We start from the raw sequence: 21,929 nt of genomic DNA on the forward strand, positions 1-21,929 counted from the left end.
GGTCGGAGGGCAAGTGCCAGCGCACGCGCACCCGAGCACCCGAGCACCCGAGCACCACCTAAACAGCCCCGAATCCTATCACGCAGGTGCAACGTATCTGCCCTGCACTGCAGCATCATAGCATCAACCACACCAAACTACCATTGCTCGTGTCGCGCGCCAAGCTCGCCGCAAGCCGAGTACACAGCGTCTCACCTATACTAGCTATTCCGTATCAGCAGCAGAATGCATAACATCAGCGGTATTTTGGGCGCAAGTTGAGAGAGTTGTGTGATGTGGCACCACACTGACCGGTTTGCCAAGTCACCCGTTCACCCCGCCCAGACCACCTGCACAACCACCACCACCGTCGCGCCAACATTTCGCATCGCTCTTCAGTGGTATAAACGGAGCAGCGCCGGAAGAAAAGATGGCTGCCACACGCAAAGTAGTTAGGGGGTAAATAGAATAGCAGGCTGTCCGGCGCGGTCGAGGGCATGAGGGACATGAGGGAGGGCATTATGGACATTCCTAGGCGGACTTGTTTCGGGTTGTGTTTGCGTTTGCGTCGCGCGCCGTCTACTCGTATCCGGAAGAGTTCTGCTGCGCAAGACGAGCCTCGAGGACCTTGAGGCTGTCCTCCTTGGCAAGCAGCTCCTGGCGCTTGATCTGGATCTCGCGCTGGACCTTGAGTTCGATCTCGCGGAGCTTCTCCTCCTCGCGGCGGAGCTGCTCCTCCTTGAGGCGGACAGACTGGTTGGCCATGTCCTCGGGGAGGAGGGCCGTGTCCGCAGCGCTACTGTCAGTTAGAATTGAACAGGCTTGTACTCACGCGTCCCCACCGACCGAGCGCGAGAGCTTCTCGGTACGGTAGTTCTCGTAGAGGAAGTCGTGGGTGATCTCCTTGAGGTCTGTGAGGTGCGAGCCAAGGAGCGCCGAGCGGAGGCGGCCAAAGTCCGAGTGGTCCGGGTTATCAACCTCGACAATGCCCCAGGGGTAGCGGCGGCCGCGGACGGCCTCGCCGCCGATCATGATCTCCTCCTCGGCACCGACGATGGCGAAGGGAAGGAGGCCGCGGAGCTCGCGGTTGTCCGAGATAGTCTCCTCGTCGTCCTCCTCCGGGTCGTACGGGAAGTTGTACACGGGGATATTGTAGTACTCAATGTCCTCCATAATCTGTTGTTGTCAGCCTGGCTCACATCTCAATTGCTGAAACTCACGCGCTTCTTGAACGTCTTGAGCTCCGAGGGCGTGAGCGAGTCGGCCTTTCCGATAACCGGGAGGACGTTGACGCGAGGCGAGAGGCGGCGCATGAGCTCAATGTCCATCTCACGGAGCGCGTGGCCGGTGGGCTGGATAAAGTAGAGAAGTGCGTGAATACGGTTGTCACGGAAGCGGGGGTTACGCTTGATACGCGACTCCTCGGCGAGAATGTCATCGTACTGGCGCTCAAGGTAGGCGCAAATCTCCTGGAAGCTGGGGAGGGTATGAGCAAAGATCGCGCACTGACACCCACTTGTTTTCGTTGTCAATGCCCTCGCCAAAGCCGGGCGTGTCGACGACGGTCAGGGCGATGCGGACACCGTCCTCCTCAAGCTCAAAGTTGACGGGCTTGATCTGGATCTGGCGCTCAATGTGAGCCTCGGCAGCGACCTGCTCGGCGACAACGGGGTCGATCTCCGAGCGGGGGTTCTCGGGGTCACGGAGGAGCTCCTGGTACCGGTGCTTGAGGAGCGGCTCCTCAACAAGAGTGTTGACAAAGGTCGTGCGGCCAGTGCCGGACGCGCCTGAGGTCAGCTACATCGTCTCGGAGGAAGGGTGGGACGGTGGGACGATATCCGGCCACCATCGCCACGATGAGGAAGGACCGTGCACTGTCCTGCTGAGCCGACTCATCGCGCTAGCGTTGACGCGCGGCTGGATCGAGATACTCACCAACTACCATGATGGTGAGCTGGACGCCCTTCTTGGCTTGCTTCCTTCCTCGCGACGCGCGGTAGGCCATGGTTGATGAGAGGACGCGTGGAGGTTGTGAGTTGAGATTGAGGCACGGTCCGGCGCGTGAACGTCGGTGTGTGAGGTTTGGTTAAGCGAAGGGTTGAGGATGAGGAAGGGGTGCCAACCAGGATGAGCAGTCGCGAAAGTGAGATGTTCTAGTATTGCACCGAGTTGGAAGGCCGAGTGATGAGGAGGAAGGAGTTTGCGAGTCGGAGCGAGTAAGAGGGCGGGGGGAGGGGGTGGGACGTGGTGGGTGTGTGGGTGTGTGGGTTTGAGAGTGTGACTGTTGGATGGACCTGGGGGCGTGGTGCGTGTCTGGCGTCTCAAAGAGGGTAACCGCGGGAAGGGGGTTGCACCTGGCCACCTGGGACACCTTTAGACCTTGGAATACTTAGGTCAAGTGCTGTGTAGTACAACCCAGTCTGTTTGAGCCAAAGGAGGTCAAAGCCGAGGTCAGTGTGCCTTATGTCCATGCGTCCAGGGTACAATCCGACGGCCCCAGGCGTTTCCCTTTATCCTTCCTCCACGTCCCGTTTCCATTTCTCCCTCCTCAAACCGCGTTTTTATTTAATCCACCTCTTTAAATCTTCGCGTGGCATATCTGGTCCCTTGTCCCTTGTAGTATGAAACACGAGGCCTTCCTCGATGATCCTCTACCGTACCAACCTCATCATTCCAGAATCCAACAGGTAGGCCAATCCAACTCGTCACCGTCACCGTCACCATCACCATCACCGACATTGCAATCGTCACTCGAGTCGCAAGTCGTCTCCAACCACCACAATCATGTCCCGCCCAGCAACTCCGGGCGGGTTCAACCTCCGCCGCACTCCCCTCCCACAAAGTGGAGCAGCTTCGCGAGCAGGTACACCACTCGCGGCCAAGCACGTCATCTCGCTAGGAGATTGGGAGGCGCGCGCACCTCTCTCGGACGATGAGGTCCAGAGCATCACCCTCATCAAGGAGCGCTTCAGCGAACGCCCATTACCCGACAAGGTGACCTATTCCCTCTAAAACCAGCTGACAGCAGTTCTCCCAAGCTGATGGGTCACGGCCCGGGACCCCACGCAATAGGCAGGTCGAGCGGATAGTGCACTCGCGGGCTGGGAGTGCGAGCGCCCCACCCACTTCGCCTGGCACACCAGTGCCGTCGGGGCTGTCACAAGATGCGCTGCATCAGCTCGCCATCGTTACACCCCAGCAGTTCCACGACCACTTTGCGGCGCTGGCACTATCCGCAGAACACGAGCAAGACAGCCTGTATCGGGAACACCTGGCAGAGATATCGGGACTAAGGGAGAAATGCGATGGGCTCATCGAGCTGCTTCGCGAGGGCGAGGGCGAGGTCGGCGATATGCTCAAGGCCCTCGAGTACGTCGAGGAGCGCAGCGAGAGCCTGCGCGGCGCCTGCGAGGATCTGTTGGAGGAACAGGTGAGCTTCTGCATAGAAAGTTGTAGCTAACACCAGACGCACCTCTTGACGCACACGTCAGAGCTTGCGCACCGGTTGGGATACTTCACCTTCCTTGACACGGCGCAGCGCATGCTCAACAATCCCGGCAACGAGCTGGTGCTGCACCCCGACTTCTTGCCAATGGTGCAGCGCCTGGACGAGTGCATCAGCTACCTTGGAGAGAATGTGAGCCCCTTGCTGAGGACTTGAGCTGATATCAGCGCGACTTCAAGGATGCTGAGCTGTACCTCATCCGCTATCAACAGTGCATGACGCGGAGCATGACTCTCATCCGTCTCCACTTTGTCGCGGCCATCAAGGCCCTCGGTATGGAGATCGGGAGGCGCGTGTCAGACAAGTCGCTATCCGAGACAGTCAGGCGCGGCCTCGTCTACAACCGCTTTTCGTCGCTGTCGGCATCCTTGCGGCCGCTCATTGCCGAGCTCGAGCAACGCATCAGTGCGAACAAGGACGAGCTACCACTCATCCTGGCGGATTGCCACACCGCTTACGTCTCGGTACGACAAGCGTTGATCGGCCCACGCGTCGCAGAGGAAATAGCAAGACTCGACCCAATGCACAGCGAGCTCGTCGACCTCACTCGCGCCGGATGCAGCTACTTGAAGCAGACGTGCCAGGACGAGTTTGAGCTTTTCAAGCAGATTTTCCTCTCGGGCGAGGCGCAGTTGTACGGCTTCCTCGAGGGTCTCTGCGATCACCTGTATGACCACATCAGGCCACGCATCCTGCACGAGCCGTCCCTCACCGTCCTCCAAGAGGTCTGCACTGTGCTACAGGCCTTGATGGTGCAGGACATCGGCGATGACGATGACGATGACGAGGTTCTCATCTTTACCCCTTCCTCAGCCGGGTTTGCCTCTCCGATGATGGACCGCGACGATTACTTCGGCGGCCTCTCGCCAACCAGCCCGAAGCTGAGTCTGCGCCGCATGAGCTCCGCCGTTTCTGGCACACGAGGTGGCTCGCATGCGCAGACGCCCGTACCGCGCAGGCGCAGGAAGCCGCTCACGAGGCTACACACTGAGATCCTCCTCAAAATGGTTCTGCAGGACGCGCAGACGCGTCTCGTCTTCCGTGCCCAGGCCCTCATCCAGTCCGACGTGCAGTACTACGCTGCGAAGCCCGGCGATCTCGACTACCCCGAAAAGCTTCAGTCAGAACGTGAGTGCATGGCGACGCCTGTGCTGATATCGCAGCTGCTGGTCAGCCTCTTGTCCGCAGAACGGTCAACCTGTCGCTCGACGACGACGACGACGACGAGCCCGCGTTCTTATCCTTGCCGCCACCAGACGGGCAGGAGACGTGGTACCCCACATTACGGACGACGCTCTCTGTGCTGTCGTCTCTCTACACGCACATTGACGTAGGTGCTGATGTCGGCTTATTGTTGACACTTCCAGGAGGTCGTGTTCGTGGATCTCGCCCAGGAGGCGGTGTTGACTTGCCGCCGTTCGTTGTCAGCAGCAGCAGACATCATAGGTGCCAAGAAGGACAAAGGAGTGGACGGGCGTCTGTTCCTCGTGAGACATCTCCTTATATTGAAGGAGATGACGGGGGGTTTAGATCTCGGCAGGGCGAGCCGCCACCGCGACTGGCATGGGATGACCGACTTCCTCCGAGCGCTCATGGAGAACGTCTCGTCTCTTGTTGGATACGGGCGAGGGACGCCCCGTGGCGACTTTGCGCCAGACGCAAAGACGGTGAGTTATTGCTCGGGCGTGACTGACGTCCAGGATCTCGACAAGGAACTGAAGCGCGCGTGCGAGGATCTCATCGAGCGTTGTACCCAGGCCGCGACCGCGCCCTTGCGCGCGTTCATAGACCGGTGCACCGGACATCTGTCAAGTCACCGTGGTAAGCTCGCGGAGCAGGAGTGGGCCAAGCCCGCCGCCGTGGCTGCCGTTCACGACGAGTTTCGCAAGACGGCCGAGGACGAGCTGCTGCGTTGGCAGCGCGAGCTCATGATGTACCTCCAGGACGAGGAGACTGTGCGGGTGCTCGTCCCACCAGCGCAGCTCAGCATTGTTGACACATATCGTCACTTCCACGATCTCGTGCGGTCAGAGTACGACTTTTCGACTGCGGCTGCGCTGAGTACACCGTCGGCTGTTTCCGCGCAGCTCGAGGCGCCACTGCGTGGCTAGTGTGGTCGTTTTCCTAAACGCGAGGGCCAAAAGTAGCATCTCTAGACGTGACATGATGCTAGGCGCTGTTGCTGAGGACGATCATCTGGTTTGAGTGTGGAAGTCACTTTGTGATGTGGTAGGATTGTGGCAGCACCTGTTCCTGAGTCAGAAGACAATTACCGGGATCTGCGCCACACGCCATTTGCACAGACCCAGATACGTGGGGCCGCAAGTTCCGATCACAAAAGGGCGCCAGAGGCAACAGAGGCAACACCAACTGCAACTGAGACACAAGGTCATCACACAGCCACGGCCACGGTATGTAGGTATACTGTTATACTGGCACACGACCCACGGCGTGATAAATAAACATTATGCTGTATGCTGGCTTGGCTGAGCACTTAGTACGAGTTGTGGTTGATTGTACAGGGTGGGGTGTTGGCTGGTATAGGTAGAATAAGATAATAAGGTACAGGGGCCAGGGCCCAGGGCCCAGGGCAAGGACAACCTGGATTCCAAAGACGTCGAGATTCGAAATAGAGTGAGACTTTTGATTGGTTGGATTAGACAGTCATAAGGGTAATAATCCGGGGCAACGTCTGTTTGATGGTCTGTGCGATGCGGCAACCGGCAAGATGAATCATATGATTGGATAAAATGAGCAGGTGTCAGGGTTCATATCAGGGTACGTCAGCGGCAAGTGATGCTTGGTGATGCTTGGTGATGCTGGTGACGTGCCACACATCACTAGACCTTATTCACTCAAGCGGTCATTAGGAACCGCTCTCTTGTGTTAATGGACAATGATTAATCATCCCTCTATCCTCGGCCATTTCCCAAGTATCCAGCTATCCAAAGTGACTTTGATTTCTGGTCCCACCTGCCACCTGTTAGGTCAAGTCCAAGTCAGCTGCCCACGCACTTATAAAGCCCTACCAAGCTCACACGCCCCCATCTCTCTCCACATTAAACCCCCCTTCTCCCGTCGCCTTCAACCTCACCGACCCACCACTTGCACAACACTAACCACCCCATCTCCCAACAACAACTCTAGTCTTCATCAAGCCAGCCCGCAAGCGACATCGCCACCACCCTCAGCACTTCGCACTCCGCCCACCATTTCGTCCGCATCCCCTCAGACCGGCGCCGCCACCGCCACTCCACAGGCCAAGATGCCGTCGCAGCCAATCCCTATCGGTCAGGACGCCACTGCACCCCGCAACGCGCCGGGTGCCGGTCTCTCGCAGTCAGCCGGAGGCTTGTTTGGCAAGTGGAACGCATTCTCGATGAACAGCACCAAGGCATCTCCGCCCAAGGACAGCTTTGACGCGCACGCAGCCGACTCGTTTGGCGATATCGGCGACCTGCGCGAGCGCGGCTGGGCTGCCGCGCAGCACGGTGGCGCCCGTCGCGCAATGAGCATGAGCATGAGCCCGACAGCCGTGTCAGGCTTTACGCCCATGAGCCCGCCGCAGGCGACCGCGCTGCGTGACAACCTTGCTCGTGGCGAGGGCGCACTCCGCCGTCTCTCGCTCGGCGGTTTTGGCAGAGTGAGTAGTCCCCCCTCATACCTTTGCGTGACCGACGCAGATCCGCACAGTTGGGGCTTGGGGCCTGGGTCCGTGCGCCGGGAGAAGGTTACGCTGTTTCGACTCCACACACCCATCGCAAATCGCATCACTGACACCAGCCCACTCCGATGCCGACGCAGGCCGCCCAGCCGTCGGCGCCTAACCCGCCGCCTGTACACGCGGCTCCGCCGTCGCAGCCTATGCTTGCGCCGCCGGCGCCGCCTGCCGACCACAGGCGCATGTCGCAGGGTCGTCGCCGTTTCTCCGAGTCAGGCGCCCGTCGTCGCGGGGTCAGCCCCGTGAGTTTCCTCGCTTTTCCTCTGACGGATCATTGCTGACGAAACAGATGGGCGAGCGCATCCTGCGCGACCACCTCTAAGAGCGCACACAAGCGCAAAGTTGTATGCGAGGGCAAACTGTCCTGCCCTTCAATTCTCACCGTCCTCATCCATCTCCATCTTTGTCCACACGGATCCACCATCCCACCCGATCCCACATCCATCCATTGTCCATTGCCACCATCACACCATTCACACAACCACATCGAGCGCGTCGTAGCCGGAGAGACTAGAGGTAGTAGCAGTCAGAAGGAATCGAACAAGACGAAGCGAACGAACGAAGGCAGGAAAACAGAAAGAGAACAGACAACAGTGAACAGAGCAAAGCGTGGCCAGACTCGCCGGCGTTGTACCGCCCCGCTAGGTCGGAGCATGTAGGCTGAAGAGAGCGCGTGTATGCATGTGTTGAGACCAGCGCGAAAGCGAGCGTAGCGAGCGGCAGTCGCACGTCCAGGTGTCCATTGGACCGCATGGGCTGGGCTGGCTGCCCACCCCGGCTATCGGTGACCGGCTATGTCCACGATAAGAATTGGGCAAGGCGCCCGTCCCGGACTGTGGCGGCACCATCAGGCATTCATTAACCGCGTCGGCGCGCTTTCCGACAAACACACAAACCGGCGCACATGAAGGACTGGGACAGTGCCAGTGCGTCCTGGACCACTCTCCACAGCGCAACCCCCGCTCAGACCTAACGCAGCCCGACTGTGTGCAGAGCATATGGGAGCGGGGCATCCTCTAGCCTGTAGTTCCCATGCAAAATGCTGTCGATGGAGCAAGCATAGCCCAGATGACGCCGACAGTAACAAACTCAACTGATGTCCGTTCGCTGAGACTGCTCTGACTTGACCTGCAGATTCTGATGGTTGTGTGATTGGGAGGTATCTCACTCCGACCTAAGCCACGCAAGCCAGTTCATTACCGGCCTTCAGAAAGAGAGCGTACGCTCGCGAGCACGAATACGGCCACGGCGAGAAGTACAGTAAGGAGCGCCATACCTACGCCAGCATGGATGCGCGGAACCGACGCCAGCTCCGTCAGACAAGCGAGCTGGCCGCATTTTGATGGAGTAGCTAAGGCGGGATTGGGAGCGGGGGGACCGGGAGCGAGTGGATTGGCAGTGCGAGACTGCGAGACTGCTAAAGCTGGGTGGAACAGTTCCGAGGATGGGGTAAGCTGGCCCAACAGAAACCGATTACGATTTCATCCCAGTCCACTGGCCGGGGTCGGTGTGAGTGGGTGTAAGTGTGTGGCTGCGAGACGACATGATACTGAGGACTGAGGGTGAGCGGTGGTGAGTGGTACAGTAAGTGAGGTGTACAATGGGTGAATGGAAGACCCGATCCAGCCAAAACAAACCCATCTAATGCAGATATCTATGCTACACTACTTCTCCTCGGCAACTGTAGACGCGTTGCGCGGGGTATTACTCCCCCCCTTATCGCTCCGGCTCGCTACACCACTAACAGCCCCACTCCCGATGACGCTTGCCGCCGCACTCCGCGCCTCCTTCCTCACCTCGCGCGCCTCGCGCCACCCCTTACCGCGATAAGCGACCAGAATGAGGGTTGCACACGACATGGCCAACACCCCCGTGAACAGAGTATACAGCCCGCCATCACCAATAGCGTTCTGGATAGGTATGGCGACCTGGCTCATAACGCAGGCCACAACTCCACGCGCGAAACTGTTACTGGCCACGGCGCTTGCCGAACGGCCGGGATTCGAGTCGACCAAATAAGCCAGAGTGGACGAGTAGACGAAAAGCAGCGAAAACCCGGCCAGGAAGAGCCCAACGACAGGTCCGGCGATGGATACTTTCGCATCGGCGGTCCATGCGTAGATGAGGTATGCGGCGAGGAGGACGGGCATGGCGGGAAGGGTGCATTTCAGGCGCATCTCTGGTTCAGCAACGCCGCCGTTCTTGGCCGTCAAGCGACGAAGCGCATGGTCGCTGTATCGGCCGCCTACGACTGAGCCGACGACATTGCCCATCCCAAAAGAGACTAGGACCACGCCGATCAGTAGTGGGTTGTAGTTGTATGGCGGGCGGGCAAAGGTCACGCTCGCCGTGTATGTTGTCGTATACTGGACTGCAAAGAGGAGGCCGGAGGCGACGAGGACGGCCGCGTTCGTAGGCGAGCGGAAGACGGAGATCGTGGATGGGAGCGGGTTGAGGTCGACGAATGAAGGGCTTGGGCCGCGCTCCCGAATGCCGAAGCGGGCGCGGATACGGTCGAACAAGGACGGCTGGGCAGGTGAGCACGCGGCTTCAGCGTCGTACTCTGTCTCGAGGGGCGTCATGATCCCCGGCGTGGGCGGGTTGGTCGCGGCCGGCGTGGTTGCCGTGCTCGTGAGGCCGAGAGCCCGCTTACGTTCTCGCTTAGCCTCGCGTTTCTCCGAGACGGCTTGCGCCTTCAGCTGGCGCCGGAGCGCGGCCGCGACTGCTTTTTGGTACACCCTGCTTCGTTCGCGGCGCCACGTGTCTGGGAAGAAACAGAAGGCGACGGTCATGAGGAACGCGAACACGGCCAGGAAGTACATGGTTGAGCGCCAGCCGTATGCGTTGCCGAGCGCGCCACCGATGAGCGGACCCAGCGTCGGCCCGAGCATCGGCATACCATAGAACCAGCCGAGACGACGGCCGCGCTCGCGCACTTCGTACATGTCCGCGAGAGATCCTGCACCAGACGACACGACGGCCGACGAACCGACAGCCTGTAGGATGCGCATGCCGATGAGCAGAGGCATGGTGGGCGCGCGACCACCAGCAGCCGAGCCCGCCGTGTACAGCACGAAGGAGGCGATGTAGACAGGCTGACATCAGCAAAGAATGTATGAATAGGTACCTTGCGCCCGACGATCTCGGCAACAGTCGTCCACACGAGCGGGATACAGCCCTGGAAGCTGACGTCAGCCACATCACATTATCGCGTACAGGATGTAGAGGGATAGACTGAGGCCGATCTGCGTCTGCGATGCGCCGAGGTCGGCCGCGACCTCGTCCAGCACGGGGTTGTAGATGCTTGGGCTGATCATCGGCCCGACTACTGCAATCGTCATGAGCGCGAGCACAAAGTTCTTCTTCCGGTCGCTCCACTCGCGCGGGTCGTCATCAACTGGTGCGTGCTCGATATCTACCACTGGCCGGGTAACGGTCTCGGACTCTGATTCGGGTTCCTCAAAGTGCGCATGCAGCGAGTGCGAGGAGGACATGATCGGCTCGAGGGGTACATGGTTTATGTCCATCTCGGAGCGGCTCTGGCGGGTGAGCGCACGCACGAGCTGGTCGTCGCGGTCGGTTGTGTTGGCCATTGTCGTGTGGTCTGCATTGACAGAGGGCAATTGTATGGTTGATCTGGAAGGAGCCTTGTTCGCCGTCGCGCTCGCTGTCGTTATTTTAAGATTGGAGGAGTCTCATCTCATGTCACCGTTCCGGCGCTGATGGCAAAGTATCGTCGGCGGAGGCCGACACTCGCTTGGGGCAAGACTCGAATTCCGCTTTAGAAACCTGCCAATCACCGAGTCGAACCCGAGTCAAATGCTTCGGGTTATCGGCCAATTCTCGGACTACTGCTGCCAAAACTGAGATGATCGGCACAGATGAATCATCAAAGACGAGCGTCGTCCGCCTCCAGCCACGAAGGGCCATCAGACATCTCTGATCTAAACCAGACTCACATACGATCAAAACATGACTGCGGCGATTCTCGGCAGCGGCTCCCGAATTTACAAAGCCGTTTCTCCCGAGACTCTTGTATTCACAGCTCAAACTCACCCCATGTACCACATCTATCCCAAGACGTGCTCGACGTGCAGCTGGTAAGTGTCGACGTCGTTGAAGTGGCGGATGCGAGCCTCACGGGCCGCCAGCGAAGCCTGATGTCAAACTCTGGTCTTCCACATTCTTACTGGTGACAACTGGCGCACGTCTGACAAATGTGGGCTCGGTTTGCCCTTGTCTGCCTCATGTTTCCGCTTGTTGACCTCTTCGCTGTCGTCATTGTCGCTGGCCTCTTCCCTCAACTGGCCAGGCACCTGCCAGTGCTGGGCAGCGCCTTGGAGCACCTCGTACAGCTGTCGGCCGCGCCACGCTGGGGCCCGAGGAAGAGGCGGGGCGGGCGTGAATCCGGCAGGAATCTGCGGGGACGAGGCGTAGCGCTCGACGCTCGACGTCCCCGACTCACGCGGCGGGGGCGTTGGGGAGAACTCGACTGGGCTGGCTGATCGAAAGCGCCGGCGCCTCATCTTACGTTCGTCCGATGACGGGTTGCCGTTGTACTGATACGGGTTGTAGCCTGGAGTCAGCTTAGACAGTGCTTAAAGCTCACCGATCGTCATGCCGCGGGTCATAGCAAAGCCCCATCTGTCGTGTGGTGGTCCTCGCTGGCGAGAAACGCGGCCACGGGCGCGGTTTATTAACTCCTTGATCTCTTGCCACCCTTCGTCCTTGGGATAACTGCGGGTGGGAATACTGCTGAGCGACGGTGGACGCGGAAGCGGGGGTGAGGGAAACTGCAGCAGGTCTTCGGGCTCCTGAAGCTTCTGGCCGCCGTGGAGCAAGTTCTGGGAATTGAGTGACGGCGAGACGATGAAGGGATTCTCAAGTGGAGACCAGGCGGGTGAGGCACGGGAGCGCGCGACCTCCATCTCGTCCATCTCATCTTCGGGTTCGCGGAGTGTGTCGCCGTCGCAGTCGTCAAACTTGATCCGATAAAGGAGCGTGGAACTAGAGCGCGGATCTGGCGTGTCCCGGTGATAGCGACCCATAAGCGTGGGACGGCCGCTCACCAGCACATTCTCTTCGCGTGAGCCCGAGTAAGGTGATGTGCGCCAGGGCGAGGAAGGGGGAAGCTCTGTGCGAGGCGGGGTACTGGGTCTACGCCTGGGACGCTGATGTAAACTGACACCTTGGTCAACTCACCTTCGGGGCTAAGCGCACGAGCGGGTGGCCCATGTCGGCGGTGCGGAGCCACGATGGGCCGCTTGAGGTGGAGCTCGAGCCGGATCGCAGGCGACCTGGCGGCGAGTTGAGGAGGCAGGGTACAGGACCGCTGCCTGGGGTCGGTGACTCGGATCCAAAGCGCATAGTATCCTCAAGATGGAAGATATGTATGTACCAAGTCTGAAGACCGTGACTTGAAGGTATGTGATATGAGGAGACGATGTGAGTAGATGTGAATGGAAGATGTTGTCAATAGAATGAGGCATAGTAGTGGCTGCGCCTTCCTCGCACCTGCTTGCTCGCCCAACTGGGGTGAATTCACCACTGAACCACGCAGCCATACGATACATGGATCTCTATGCTCATCACGGGCTGACACTGAACTCGTTGTACCGTACATACCCGTACCACACCACGAGGGCGAGCAACGCCCGCCCAAGTGGGAGCATAACGATAGTCGCGATCCAGATGGTGCCACACGCCGGGCCCTAAGGTCAACTGGTCTGAGATTTGCGCAACTCACCTGCTCCATGACCCTGAGGTAAGACGCGCGGTTGATGAGCCAGATGACGCGCATTGACGCTGCGATGCTGGCGGCGGTCGTGAGGAACAGACACAGCTTGGACGTGCCGATATGGCGGTTGGCTGATGTCAGCTTTATCAAGCGGCCAGCGCACTGTAGAAGACGAGCACGCCAAGGGCTGGTGTCAGCGAGATCTGGGGCTCGGCGTACTGAGAAGGGCGAAAGCGTAGTTTTTGAAGTAATAGCTTGGCCGCCGCTCGACCGCATACGTCTGGTTACTCAGACTGGGTCAGCGTGCCCGCATGCGACTCACATGTCCAGGAGTAGGAAAAGGAAGGAGAAGGGGATGGTGTACACCATCGAGTCAAAGAACTCGTCCCACCACGCCTCGACCGCGCGCTCCTGGGGCGTCCTGTCGTCTTCCGCCTCATCTTCGGGGCTCGGATCCACGACGACTGGGACTGGAAGGTCCTCCATGTCACCCTCGGTGAAGGTCACACCTGCTGCGCGCAGATCGTCCGCGTCCAGGTCAACGAGCGGCTTGCCGCCGGCCGTCACTTCGGAAGGGCGGATGGATGGCTTTGGGTCGCCACCCTTCCCCTGCTTGCCCTTGCGCTGGCGGGGTGGTTCTGGGTTAATTGGGTCGAGACGGGCCATAGTCGTGTGGGAGGTTGAGATTTCGGTCGCGGTGGAGGTGACGAGTTGGGAAGGATGTGTACGGAGCAAAGCTGATCCGCAACCCGACACGGGAGGGTAGCAGTGAAGACAACCTCGCGGCAAGTTGTAGAGAAGATCTAAACGTCGACCGCTACGCGATAGTGATTCAGTCAAGGTAGAACCTTTTTTTGGTGACATTACAACGTAGAGCATTACGCTATATCCCTAGAGATCCTATCATCCTTTTCTCTGACGCTCACAACTCCTCCATCCTCCATCTCCATATATCACTTCACTGTTTCCTAGCCCACGCCTGTGATCCAGCTATAACCATCCTGCACATCGATCTACCTTCCCCAATCCCCCACTCCATCCCTTTTGTTACCCACCCTCCTCGCATCTAACCTCCATCATCCTAACCCTCTCGGGTCGCACTCACCCATACACCCTCTCTCCTCACACCCGCTCACCCCCATGCCATGCCTGACACAGACCTAACACCTCATCGCACGAGTTCCAGTGATTATCAGACCCAGTGCACGACCCTAGAGCACCTAGAGGTTGAGGCGAAGGCTGGCCGGGTCGTCCTCCGGGTCTACTCCCAATCGAGCGCGTGCCGCCTCAACTGGACTGGCGAAGGGGAGACGAGCGGGTTCTCTTCGCTAAACCATCATCTCGGGGCCCTCACGCCCACCGCTTACGCCGACGCTCTCATCTCCAAGTCGGTCACGCCGGATCCGAGGCCAGCTCCGCACCTTCCTCGAGGTGAGGCGGCGTCCTCAGGTCGTCAGCGGCTGGTGGATCCCAGCTTTCCAATGCGCCCTGTAGCATCCACTCCGAACGTTCCTCCGCGCCCTGCGGCATCGAACCCTACGTTACCTCAACTGCCCGTAGCCGTAGTGTCGGAACTGGTAGCTCTGTCGGAAGGACCTGTGCCTCCTGCGCCGGCGACTGGCAATCTTCCCTCACGTCCGCGTCGCCCGCTTCCTCGCCCGCCCCCCAAGTTGGTACCGTCAACTGGCTCCACGTCAACTGCCTTTCTCGCACTCCCAACTCTCGTGTTGGCGCCAGCGGCTTCCGCCCCCCGCGCCCCTTTCCCCGAGTCCCCTATGCCTGACCTCACATCACCGAAAGCCTCCCGCTCCTCGTACACCCCGTGGGCAAACTGGACGGATGGGTTCTACCTCCGGCAGACGATCATCGACCACACGAACAAGCGCGTCCAGGCGACCTTTGATGTCCCATGGGACGAGATGCAGGTCGGCGCGGACGGGCTCAGCCCGTGGATCTCAGCGAGCCGAGATCCGGGCTGGGCGGTATGGGAAGTGGCGCGCCGGCTTGCCCAGGTCCCCGGCGAGAGCGTGCACATCGCCGTCATAGCAATGCAACCCAAAGCTCTGCTCACTCCTGCTCGCGGCGCGGCTGGCGAAGTCGTGCTCGACCCTTACGCCACCCTCCTTGACTGCAAGCGGAAGAATATCGGCACCGCTACTCAGGGCCGTATGACTAACAACGCGAAAGAGGCAGTCGAGCGGTCGCTTTTCGGTGTCAACGCGAGCAGTGAGGTTCTATTCTACGGTCGCATCTTTGCGGACAGCATCGTCTCGGTGATGGAGTTTACGCACGATGTGAGTTAGTCGGCTGTTCGGTAGCTCACTCAGCATCTCCCACTCGGCCTACCTCCACACTGGCTCGCACAGCCGGGCAAGACCTGGATGGACTCGTTGGTCTGGGATCCTTACGAGCAGGCCTACGACTGGCACAATGCCCGCCAGCGTATCGCGACCGTTGCGGCCGGAGGAGAACTCCCGTCCCTCGGCAAACTCACGACTCGCACATCGTACGCACCTCATCCCTCCGTCACACGCAGGGGGACGATATCCAGCGTCAACATCTCAATCCATACCGGTCAGAACGGTGATCTGGAGGACATCGCTCCCGGCGCCCACACAGTTCCCACCGACGCGAAAGTCCATTCAACTTACTCGCGCCCTGCTGAGCCGAAGACTATTTTAAACCCGGCCCCTCCCAAGATGCCGCGCGCCGCTCGCCAGCGGCCCAGAGATACCCCTCCACGCCACCAGCGCCAACCTCCTTCCAAACCGTACGGCGTCACTGATCAAACACAGCGTATGTCCCATGGCATATCCGACAACGGCTGGTAGGGTGGTGGCATAGTGACGCATCGTGAGCAGCCGGGGCATAAACAACAGGCCCCAACCATTCCAAGTGCGTGTGTCGACATGAGCTCGTCGACACCCAGCTGAGCTTATCTAAAAAGACGAACATCGCGATGAAACGCGCATTGCATGGACGTCCAACCTTGCGCCCACCGCTCATTCATAGCGCGATCATCGTACAGACGTCATGCATCAAGTTTCACATATTAAGCCATGGTGGCTGATAGATGGCATAGTCTGCCCGGCGGCGCGCCAGCCGCGCCGCGTCCCGGAATCTGCAATGGGTAATGGGGGCCCAGGGCGCCGGACATAGTACTCCCAGAGCCTGTTGTCTAAGTCTAGACCCGATTAGAGGGAGGTTGTGTCGAGGGAAAGCTGGGGCCGGACTTTACCGCTCGTCGACTTGGTCGGCGATGGCTTGGTCGGCGAAGGACCAGGCGACATCCGGCCAAACTCGTTCAATTGGGTATGGGAGTTTTGCGCAGAGTGCGTGAACGGCGTGCCGCCTGGTGTGCCCGTGTACGAGCCTGCGCGAGAGAGCGGCGGCACCGGGATGAAAGGTCGAGGCGCTTCCGAACCGCTAGCGCGGCGCGAGCCTGGGCGAGAGCCGAGACCAGCGAGAAGGTTGATGACGCTCGAGGTACGCGATGGGGGCTGCGGCTCGCCGAGGATCGGGGCACTGGTCGGGATCGGCGAGCCTGGGGCGACAGCCATGGTCGTGCGCGTGGGCGGGGCGTCGGGAATCGAAGGCGAGTTGTACAAGAACGTGGCGGCAAGCACGACGCAAGCACCGGCAACGAAGGAGAAGGTGATAGGGTAGTTGAACAGAGCCACCGAAGCGAGGAACGAGATGATGATGGATAATGACGTAGCAAAGCCCTTCCTGCACATGTTAGCGAGAGAACCCAACTCTACTGCAGGTCAACTCACATGATGTTGTCGCTGTATCGAATAACGATAGCTGTGATCAAACCACCAAAAGTCTGGGTGAGTACTGTGCCAATCGCCCAGCCGTTGAAGTTTGCAAACTTGGAGGCAACGTTGCTAAACCACGACATGTCAGGCGAGTGGCCGGTGAAGAGGATTGGGACGAGAGCGGGGACGAGCGAGAACAGCGACAGCTGGGTGTTGCGGACCCAGAGGTCAGGCGTGCCCGAGCTCGTGCCCGACTTGAGTAAGAGCTCAAAGTAGACTCCTGCGAGACCAGACGTCAGGCACGCCATGGTGACCGCAACGAAACCGCGGAAAGGACGCATAGTGGCGGGCAGTGTGGCGGTGGCAACGTCGACAGCGCGCTTGACAAGCCCCTCAGCCTCGGGGATCTCGTCGCGCAGCGAGTGCTTGCTGTGGGATGAGGCACGTGCCGCATGTCCAGGGGCGGTGGTCGATTGCAGCTGCACGATGCCGACGCCGAGGGCGAGCATGACCAGCGCACACCACTTGGCACGGCTCAGTCGCTTGCCAAGCATTAGGACGGAGAAAAACGCGGTCGTGAGGATCTTCATCTGGTACGTGACCTGGAAGGTTGCGACGTCGAGGTTGGAAGCGGCGACATATTGAAGGTTGTTCTGGATGACGTACAGGATAGCGGGGACGGCAAGCTTGTAGCAATCAGCCGACAGGACCGAGCGACGCAGTACTCCAAGGCGGCTAGCGTTGAACATGGTAAAACCTGTCTGCACAGGGCGGGACCGTGACTCTTTCTGCATTGCCTGCGCCGACATGTCATTGTCGATACGCTTGAGCGCAACCAGTGTCGAGATTGCGCCCTTCAGCAGCTCGTTGAACAAGACCGCTGCTGCCGCAGAGTACGTCTTGTTGGGAGCCGTGGCTATCCGCGAGTAGTGCATGATAATCGTGAGGAATGCATTTTGAAGCGCGAGGGTGATAAGGCTGATCCGATTAGTATTCCGTAATAGCAAAGTGGGTGCCATTCCAGGCAGCGCAGTTGCACTCACGAAATCCACTTGAGCTCGATGCCAAAGAGCTTGGGTGGTCCTTGATCACGCGACGCCGGCGTGGTCGCCGGTGCATACGCGGCCGCTTTCTCGTCGACCCGCACAGTCGGTGCTAGTCGAGCGAGAGCGGGGATATTGGGCGCGTTGTTGTTGTGCGCCTGCGCGATCGCTTCCAGGGAAGGAGTGCCGTAAGCTGCAGCGCCTCCGGGCGAGGCCGGTGGAGACGAGGTAGCGCTCAGCGCCCTGTATTCGTGAAGGGACGACGTGTTGGAAAGAAGGGGTGAGGTAGGCAATGAAGGAAGGCTATGTCAGTGAGCGTCGCACACTGGCAAGGTCGCTTTTGAGAAAGTGTGGTGTGGGCTGAAAGGTTGGGAAGAAGAGCCAGATGCGAGGCCGGTGAGATTAAGAGGGCTGGCGGTGCAGGGATACAAGAAAACAGAGTGGGTTCGAGCGCGCGGTGGAGATGGAGAGAGTGAGAGGGGGGGGGAGGGGGAAGAGGGAGAGGGAAGAGGGAGAGGGAAGAGGGTTTGCGGCCCATGGTATTGGCAGTGCATGGAGCGCATGGATGAATATGGTCCTAGGACCTGGCATCGTCCTGTGACCGTCTCCTGGCCATCTCGGGCCTTGTGTCGTGTCCTCGAGGCGTCAGGCGCGTTTCGACGCGTCTGTGCGGAAGGAATGAGGCGCACAGACCACTCTCCGCACTCTTGTGCCTCTCAAGACGCGTGTTGTGGGTGAGGACGCGACAACAACAAGACCCACTCGTTGTTGTCGGTGTCTTGTGACATTTCCAGAGGTAATAGGGAAGACAAGAATGGTGGTGAAGGCGAGACAGGAGTGAAGTGGAATGTAAAGTTGGTGGACAGTAAAAAGGGATACAAAGCAAGAGACGAGAGTGATATAGGAAAGAGAGGGGATGAAAGTGTTGGATTGTGGGTAGCTGCATGCTCCATACAGTAGTATGCAGCTAGCTGGGATGCATCTGGTAGAGAGGGCAAGGAGGAAGGTGGTGAATGGGGTGACCAACTTTGGGTGCATGTGCACATTGGGTGTAACGTATTGTTGGTCAATGTGGTCGCGTTTACCACTGCTCATTCGACCGTCTTCTTCTTCCTCCCCCCTGGTCTGTCATGCCCTGATTCACAATCCGCCCTTCGTTTATGCCCTCCAATCAACCAACCAACCATCAAATCACACAACCAGCCCACCATCCTTCCAGGCCTTGAGACCTCTCTCAGCCTATCATTGCCCAACAACAACAAGCGCCCTCTTCGCGTTTCGAGCCAAAGGCAAACCCACAAGCAAGCACACTTTCTCAACGACCTTGCAAGCGTACTCACCTAGACAACCTGCGCTTTGGACGGGTCACGCCCATCTCACGTCCACCGGAGACGAGTCCAGTAACCTCAGAGTCACGGTTGCCGCCCATGACGAGCGCCCCGTCCTCTGTCTCGAGCTCCGCATAGCGGCTCGACGCACTGGGCGGGGGACCCCCACCAGAGCGGCGGAATGGTCCTGACCGCCCGACCGGCGAGATCGGGGTGGTGGGCATGCCGCAAGAGGATGGAAGAGTGATATGGTCGACGATTTTGGCGGATGGATCAAGGATGGGACGTAATGAAGAGGGGTTTGGCTGCGAGTGGTGAAACTCGGTTGGAAGCCGTTACTGTGCGCACTGGTTTGGCGAGATCGGATGGAGCGGGGCGTTGGAAACGACCAGTCGATGTCGATGAAAGGGCTGGGCGCAGGTAGCTGACCAAGGTGGGCTAGGCAGCTCGGCGTATGTGCTGGATTGGGTACAGCCGTTGTGCTGATGAGGTGATGGTGGTGGGTGACTTGTTGTGTGTGGGTTGGTAGGAGCAGCCTGGACCTGTGATCCTGTGGGTCTGCTGCCTGGTTGGACTGCTGACTGCTTGCTGGCTGTTGGGGTTGGGTGGTGGTGGAGTTTGTCGCTGGTGAATGACTGGATTGTGGTTGGCGAATGGCGAAATCTCAGTCTCAAACCGATGGATCCAAAAGGTTCAATTACGAGTCCTCCTTCTGGAGCTCCTGGATGGTGGTCAGGCGGTGGCCAGGTAGTGGCCAGGTGGTGGCTTGGCAGTCGTGTCGGGTTTGGTTCAAACTTCGCCAGAGACCCCTAACCTCTAAGGGGCAAAAAGGTCCAGAGGGACACTGCACAAGGTGATGAGGGCACAAGGCGCACCACGCACGGGTAGTCGCAGGCAAGTCCCAGGTGTCAACAAACAACAAGCTTGCGATGTGATCCAAGCGCCTTTCGCCTGATGGCTGAGAGTTGGCGCGCTCAGTGTTTTCAATGTAGGTGGTGTGTTTTAATGAAGGACAATCTACGGGATGGTGGAGATGTTGGATTGGGACGGGAGTGCTGGGAAGGAAGAGATTTGTGAGTGGTTAGTGATGAACGTTATACTCATAAAGTGGGGGGACTGAATGTGGAGTGTAGGTCAGAATGAGTGGGTGTCAGTGGCTCCACGGCGGAGTCGCCCGACTTTGGGTTCCTTGATCCTTGGTTCCTGGGCCTAACATGCCGAAAATGACGACAGACGTGTGGGTACACTCAACGTCTTGCTGACACTATGTTCTAGTCGTCACTCGTGCTCAATTGGGTCAGATGCCAGGTTTTGCTACAGAATGGTTAATGATTGGAAACTTTGGATGTCTCTGCCACGTTTACAGCCAACGTTTGAGAACTGGGGTTATCCAGTTAGCAAAGGTTTGCCACCGTTGGTTGACGCAAACCACCTTCATCCCCTGGCCTACCCTAACTTTTCTTCCTCTCTTCCCTTTCCTTTGCCCCCAGATGAACTCTGAAGCCCTTGATCTAGGGCTTCTTCGGCTTGAATGTCCATTACAAAGTCTGATGACAATGTTCCTTGTCCCTGTGCCCCTTATCATGTACCTGACCCCATGTCCTTGGTCCTCCTTCGGTTTTCTTCCTCATTCAGCGGATCAAGCGGCTGGCTCCTCCTCAAAGTCACTTCTTGAGGGGTTGCTCCGGTCAACCCCACCCACTCCCTGGACTGTTGAGAGTAGCTAACTACAGAGGAGTAGAGAGGGAGAGCAGAGCCGTCTCCCAATAACATGCGACTGCGCATGGTGCCTGAAGGGTAATGCTTGCACCGCCTAGCTCATTTCTCCGGAACGTGATTCTGCTGAATACAATGTTCAGAGATTAGATCAGCAACCGCATATCAGCGCCCTCTTACGCATGGTGTGCCTAGAAAAGTGCGCAAAGCGCACGAATCCTCGCAGCAGTGGTGACTTGTGACATGATGGCAACCTACAACAACTGGGTCAAAATCGAGATCGCCGAGACGGCAGTGGTCGCGTAACCTGGAGAACATGGTGGGCAGCAAACACCAGCATTAAAAGTGACCAACTCAAAGGGACAGAGGCGGTCAGTAGAGAGCACTGCCGTGTCGTCGTGGCTACAAGGGCTTGTCTGTGGCGAATCGCACACTCGCGGACTGTCAGCAGGGTGTGTTGGGCAGGTATGTATGGGCAGGAGTGGCGTTGGTCTCGGCTCCCTCGCACCTTGGAACCAGTGTGGCAGGCTCCGCACAGACCCCCGGGGTACCTGTCGTTTGCGTTGGTATTGCGCCACATTTGGTTGAGGAATTGAGGGTCGATTTGTTCTCTTTCTCCGGATTTTTGCCACATTCAAGTACAGTCTGCGTGCACGGACTCGTTACTCCGACACGTCGGAAATGCGGTCGCTTCAAACCCGACTCTGCAATATTAACAGGTACACCCACATGAATTAATTCCACGCCATGCAAAGGGCGGGATCAAATGCACGTGGTTCTACTTGCACGTGTCTTTCAGACTCGTACGTTAGCCCTGTGCTCAAAAACCGGTCATGTCAACCAAACCATGTACCCAACCAGGAGTGTGGATTTATCGAGTCGCAATATGATGTGCGCCGTTTTTGATTAGTGTGATAAAGGGGGATACGGCTACTTAATACGAACAAATTCGGACATTCACCCTGGGCATTGAGTGGTCATTCTCTCAGAGTTTAGTTTCTGTACCTGTCGTTCCTTGTTGGTGAGCCCGTCAACCTCGTGAAACCCCTCTTTCAAGCCCACGCGTCACAATTCTAGCTTCAGTACACATCTTCTCTCTTTCACTTTCTCCACCTTCTCTCTATCGTCTTGCTGCTGTC

The 21,929-nt window shown here is 58.5% G+C and overlaps 7 protein-coding genes across 7 annotated transcripts; 3 read left to right on the forward strand and 4 right to left on the reverse strand.

Moving 5' to 3' along the window:
* Window positions 1–558: 558 nt before the first annotated feature.
* CDC11 (uncharacterized protein) lies at window positions 559–1,984 on the reverse strand (the record flags this gene model as incomplete). Its single annotated transcript, XM_060602108.1, has 5 exons — window positions 559–775; window positions 812–1,155; window positions 1,200–1,455; window positions 1,496–1,766; window positions 1,915–1,984. The coding sequence occupies 5 exons, from the start codon at window positions 1,982–1,984 to the stop codon at window positions 559–561; spliced, it is 1,158 nt and encodes a 385-aa protein (XP_060458536.1).
* A 779-nt stretch (window positions 1,985–2,763) lies between these two features.
* On the forward strand, window positions 2,764–5,595 carry COG3 (uncharacterized protein; the record flags this gene model as incomplete). Its single annotated transcript, XM_060602109.1, has 7 exons — window positions 2,764–2,973; window positions 3,008–3,409; window positions 3,446–3,616; window positions 3,652–4,612; window positions 4,648–4,814; window positions 4,852–5,151; window positions 5,185–5,595. The coding sequence occupies 7 exons, from the start codon at window positions 2,764–2,766 to the stop codon at window positions 5,593–5,595; spliced, it is 2,622 nt and encodes an 873-aa protein (XP_060458537.1).
* A 1,154-nt stretch (window positions 5,596–6,749) lies between these two features.
* CcaverHIS019_0509010 (uncharacterized protein) lies at window positions 6,750–7,527 on the forward strand (the record flags this gene model as incomplete). Its single annotated transcript, XM_060602111.1, has 3 exons — window positions 6,750–7,127; window positions 7,268–7,447; window positions 7,495–7,527. The coding sequence occupies 3 exons, from the start codon at window positions 6,750–6,752 to the stop codon at window positions 7,525–7,527; spliced, it is 591 nt and encodes a 196-aa protein (XP_060458538.1).
* Window positions 7,528–8,869: 1,342 nt separating this feature from the next.
* On the reverse strand, window positions 8,870–10,798 carry CcaverHIS019_0509020 (uncharacterized protein; the record flags this gene model as incomplete). Its single annotated transcript, XM_060602112.1, has 3 exons — window positions 8,870–10,300; window positions 10,333–10,390; window positions 10,422–10,798. The coding sequence occupies 3 exons, from the start codon at window positions 10,796–10,798 to the stop codon at window positions 8,870–8,872; spliced, it is 1,866 nt and encodes a 621-aa protein (XP_060458539.1).
* A 477-nt stretch (window positions 10,799–11,275) lies between these two features.
* Window positions 11,276–13,608, reverse strand: CcaverHIS019_0509030 (uncharacterized protein; the record flags this gene model as incomplete). The annotated part of the gene is made up of 9 exons (XM_060602113.1): window positions 11,276–11,362; window positions 11,396–11,781; window positions 11,815–12,376; window positions 12,408–12,537; window positions 12,831–12,916; window positions 12,952–13,073; window positions 13,106–13,129; window positions 13,162–13,235; window positions 13,265–13,608. The coding sequence occupies 9 exons, from the start codon at window positions 13,606–13,608 to the stop codon at window positions 11,276–11,278; spliced, it is 1,815 nt and encodes a 604-aa protein (XP_060458540.1).
* An 815-nt stretch (window positions 13,609–14,423) lies between these two features.
* CcaverHIS019_0509040 (uncharacterized protein) lies at window positions 14,424–15,773 on the forward strand (the record flags this gene model as incomplete). The annotated part of the gene is made up of 2 exons (XM_060602114.1): window positions 14,424–15,236; window positions 15,270–15,773. 2 exons carry the CDS (start codon window positions 14,424–14,426, stop codon window positions 15,771–15,773), a joined length of 1,317 nt encoding a protein of 438 aa, XP_060458541.1.
* Window positions 15,774–16,136: 363 nt separating this feature from the next.
* Window positions 16,137–19,298, reverse strand: CcaverHIS019_0509050 (uncharacterized protein; the record flags this gene model as incomplete). Its single annotated transcript, XM_060602115.1, has 4 exons — window positions 16,137–16,671; window positions 16,719–17,681; window positions 17,747–18,049; window positions 19,087–19,298. 4 exons carry the CDS (start codon window positions 19,296–19,298, stop codon window positions 16,137–16,139), a joined length of 2,013 nt encoding a protein of 670 aa, XP_060458542.1.
* Between the last annotated feature and the right edge of the window lie 2,631 nt (window positions 19,299–21,929).

The sequence above is a fragment of the Cutaneotrichosporon cavernicola genome (genome assembly GCF_030864355.1).
Source record: "Cutaneotrichosporon cavernicola HIS019 DNA, chromosome: 5".
NCBI classification, from domain to species: domain Eukaryota; kingdom Fungi; phylum Basidiomycota; class Tremellomycetes; order Trichosporonales; family Trichosporonaceae; genus Cutaneotrichosporon; species Cutaneotrichosporon cavernicola.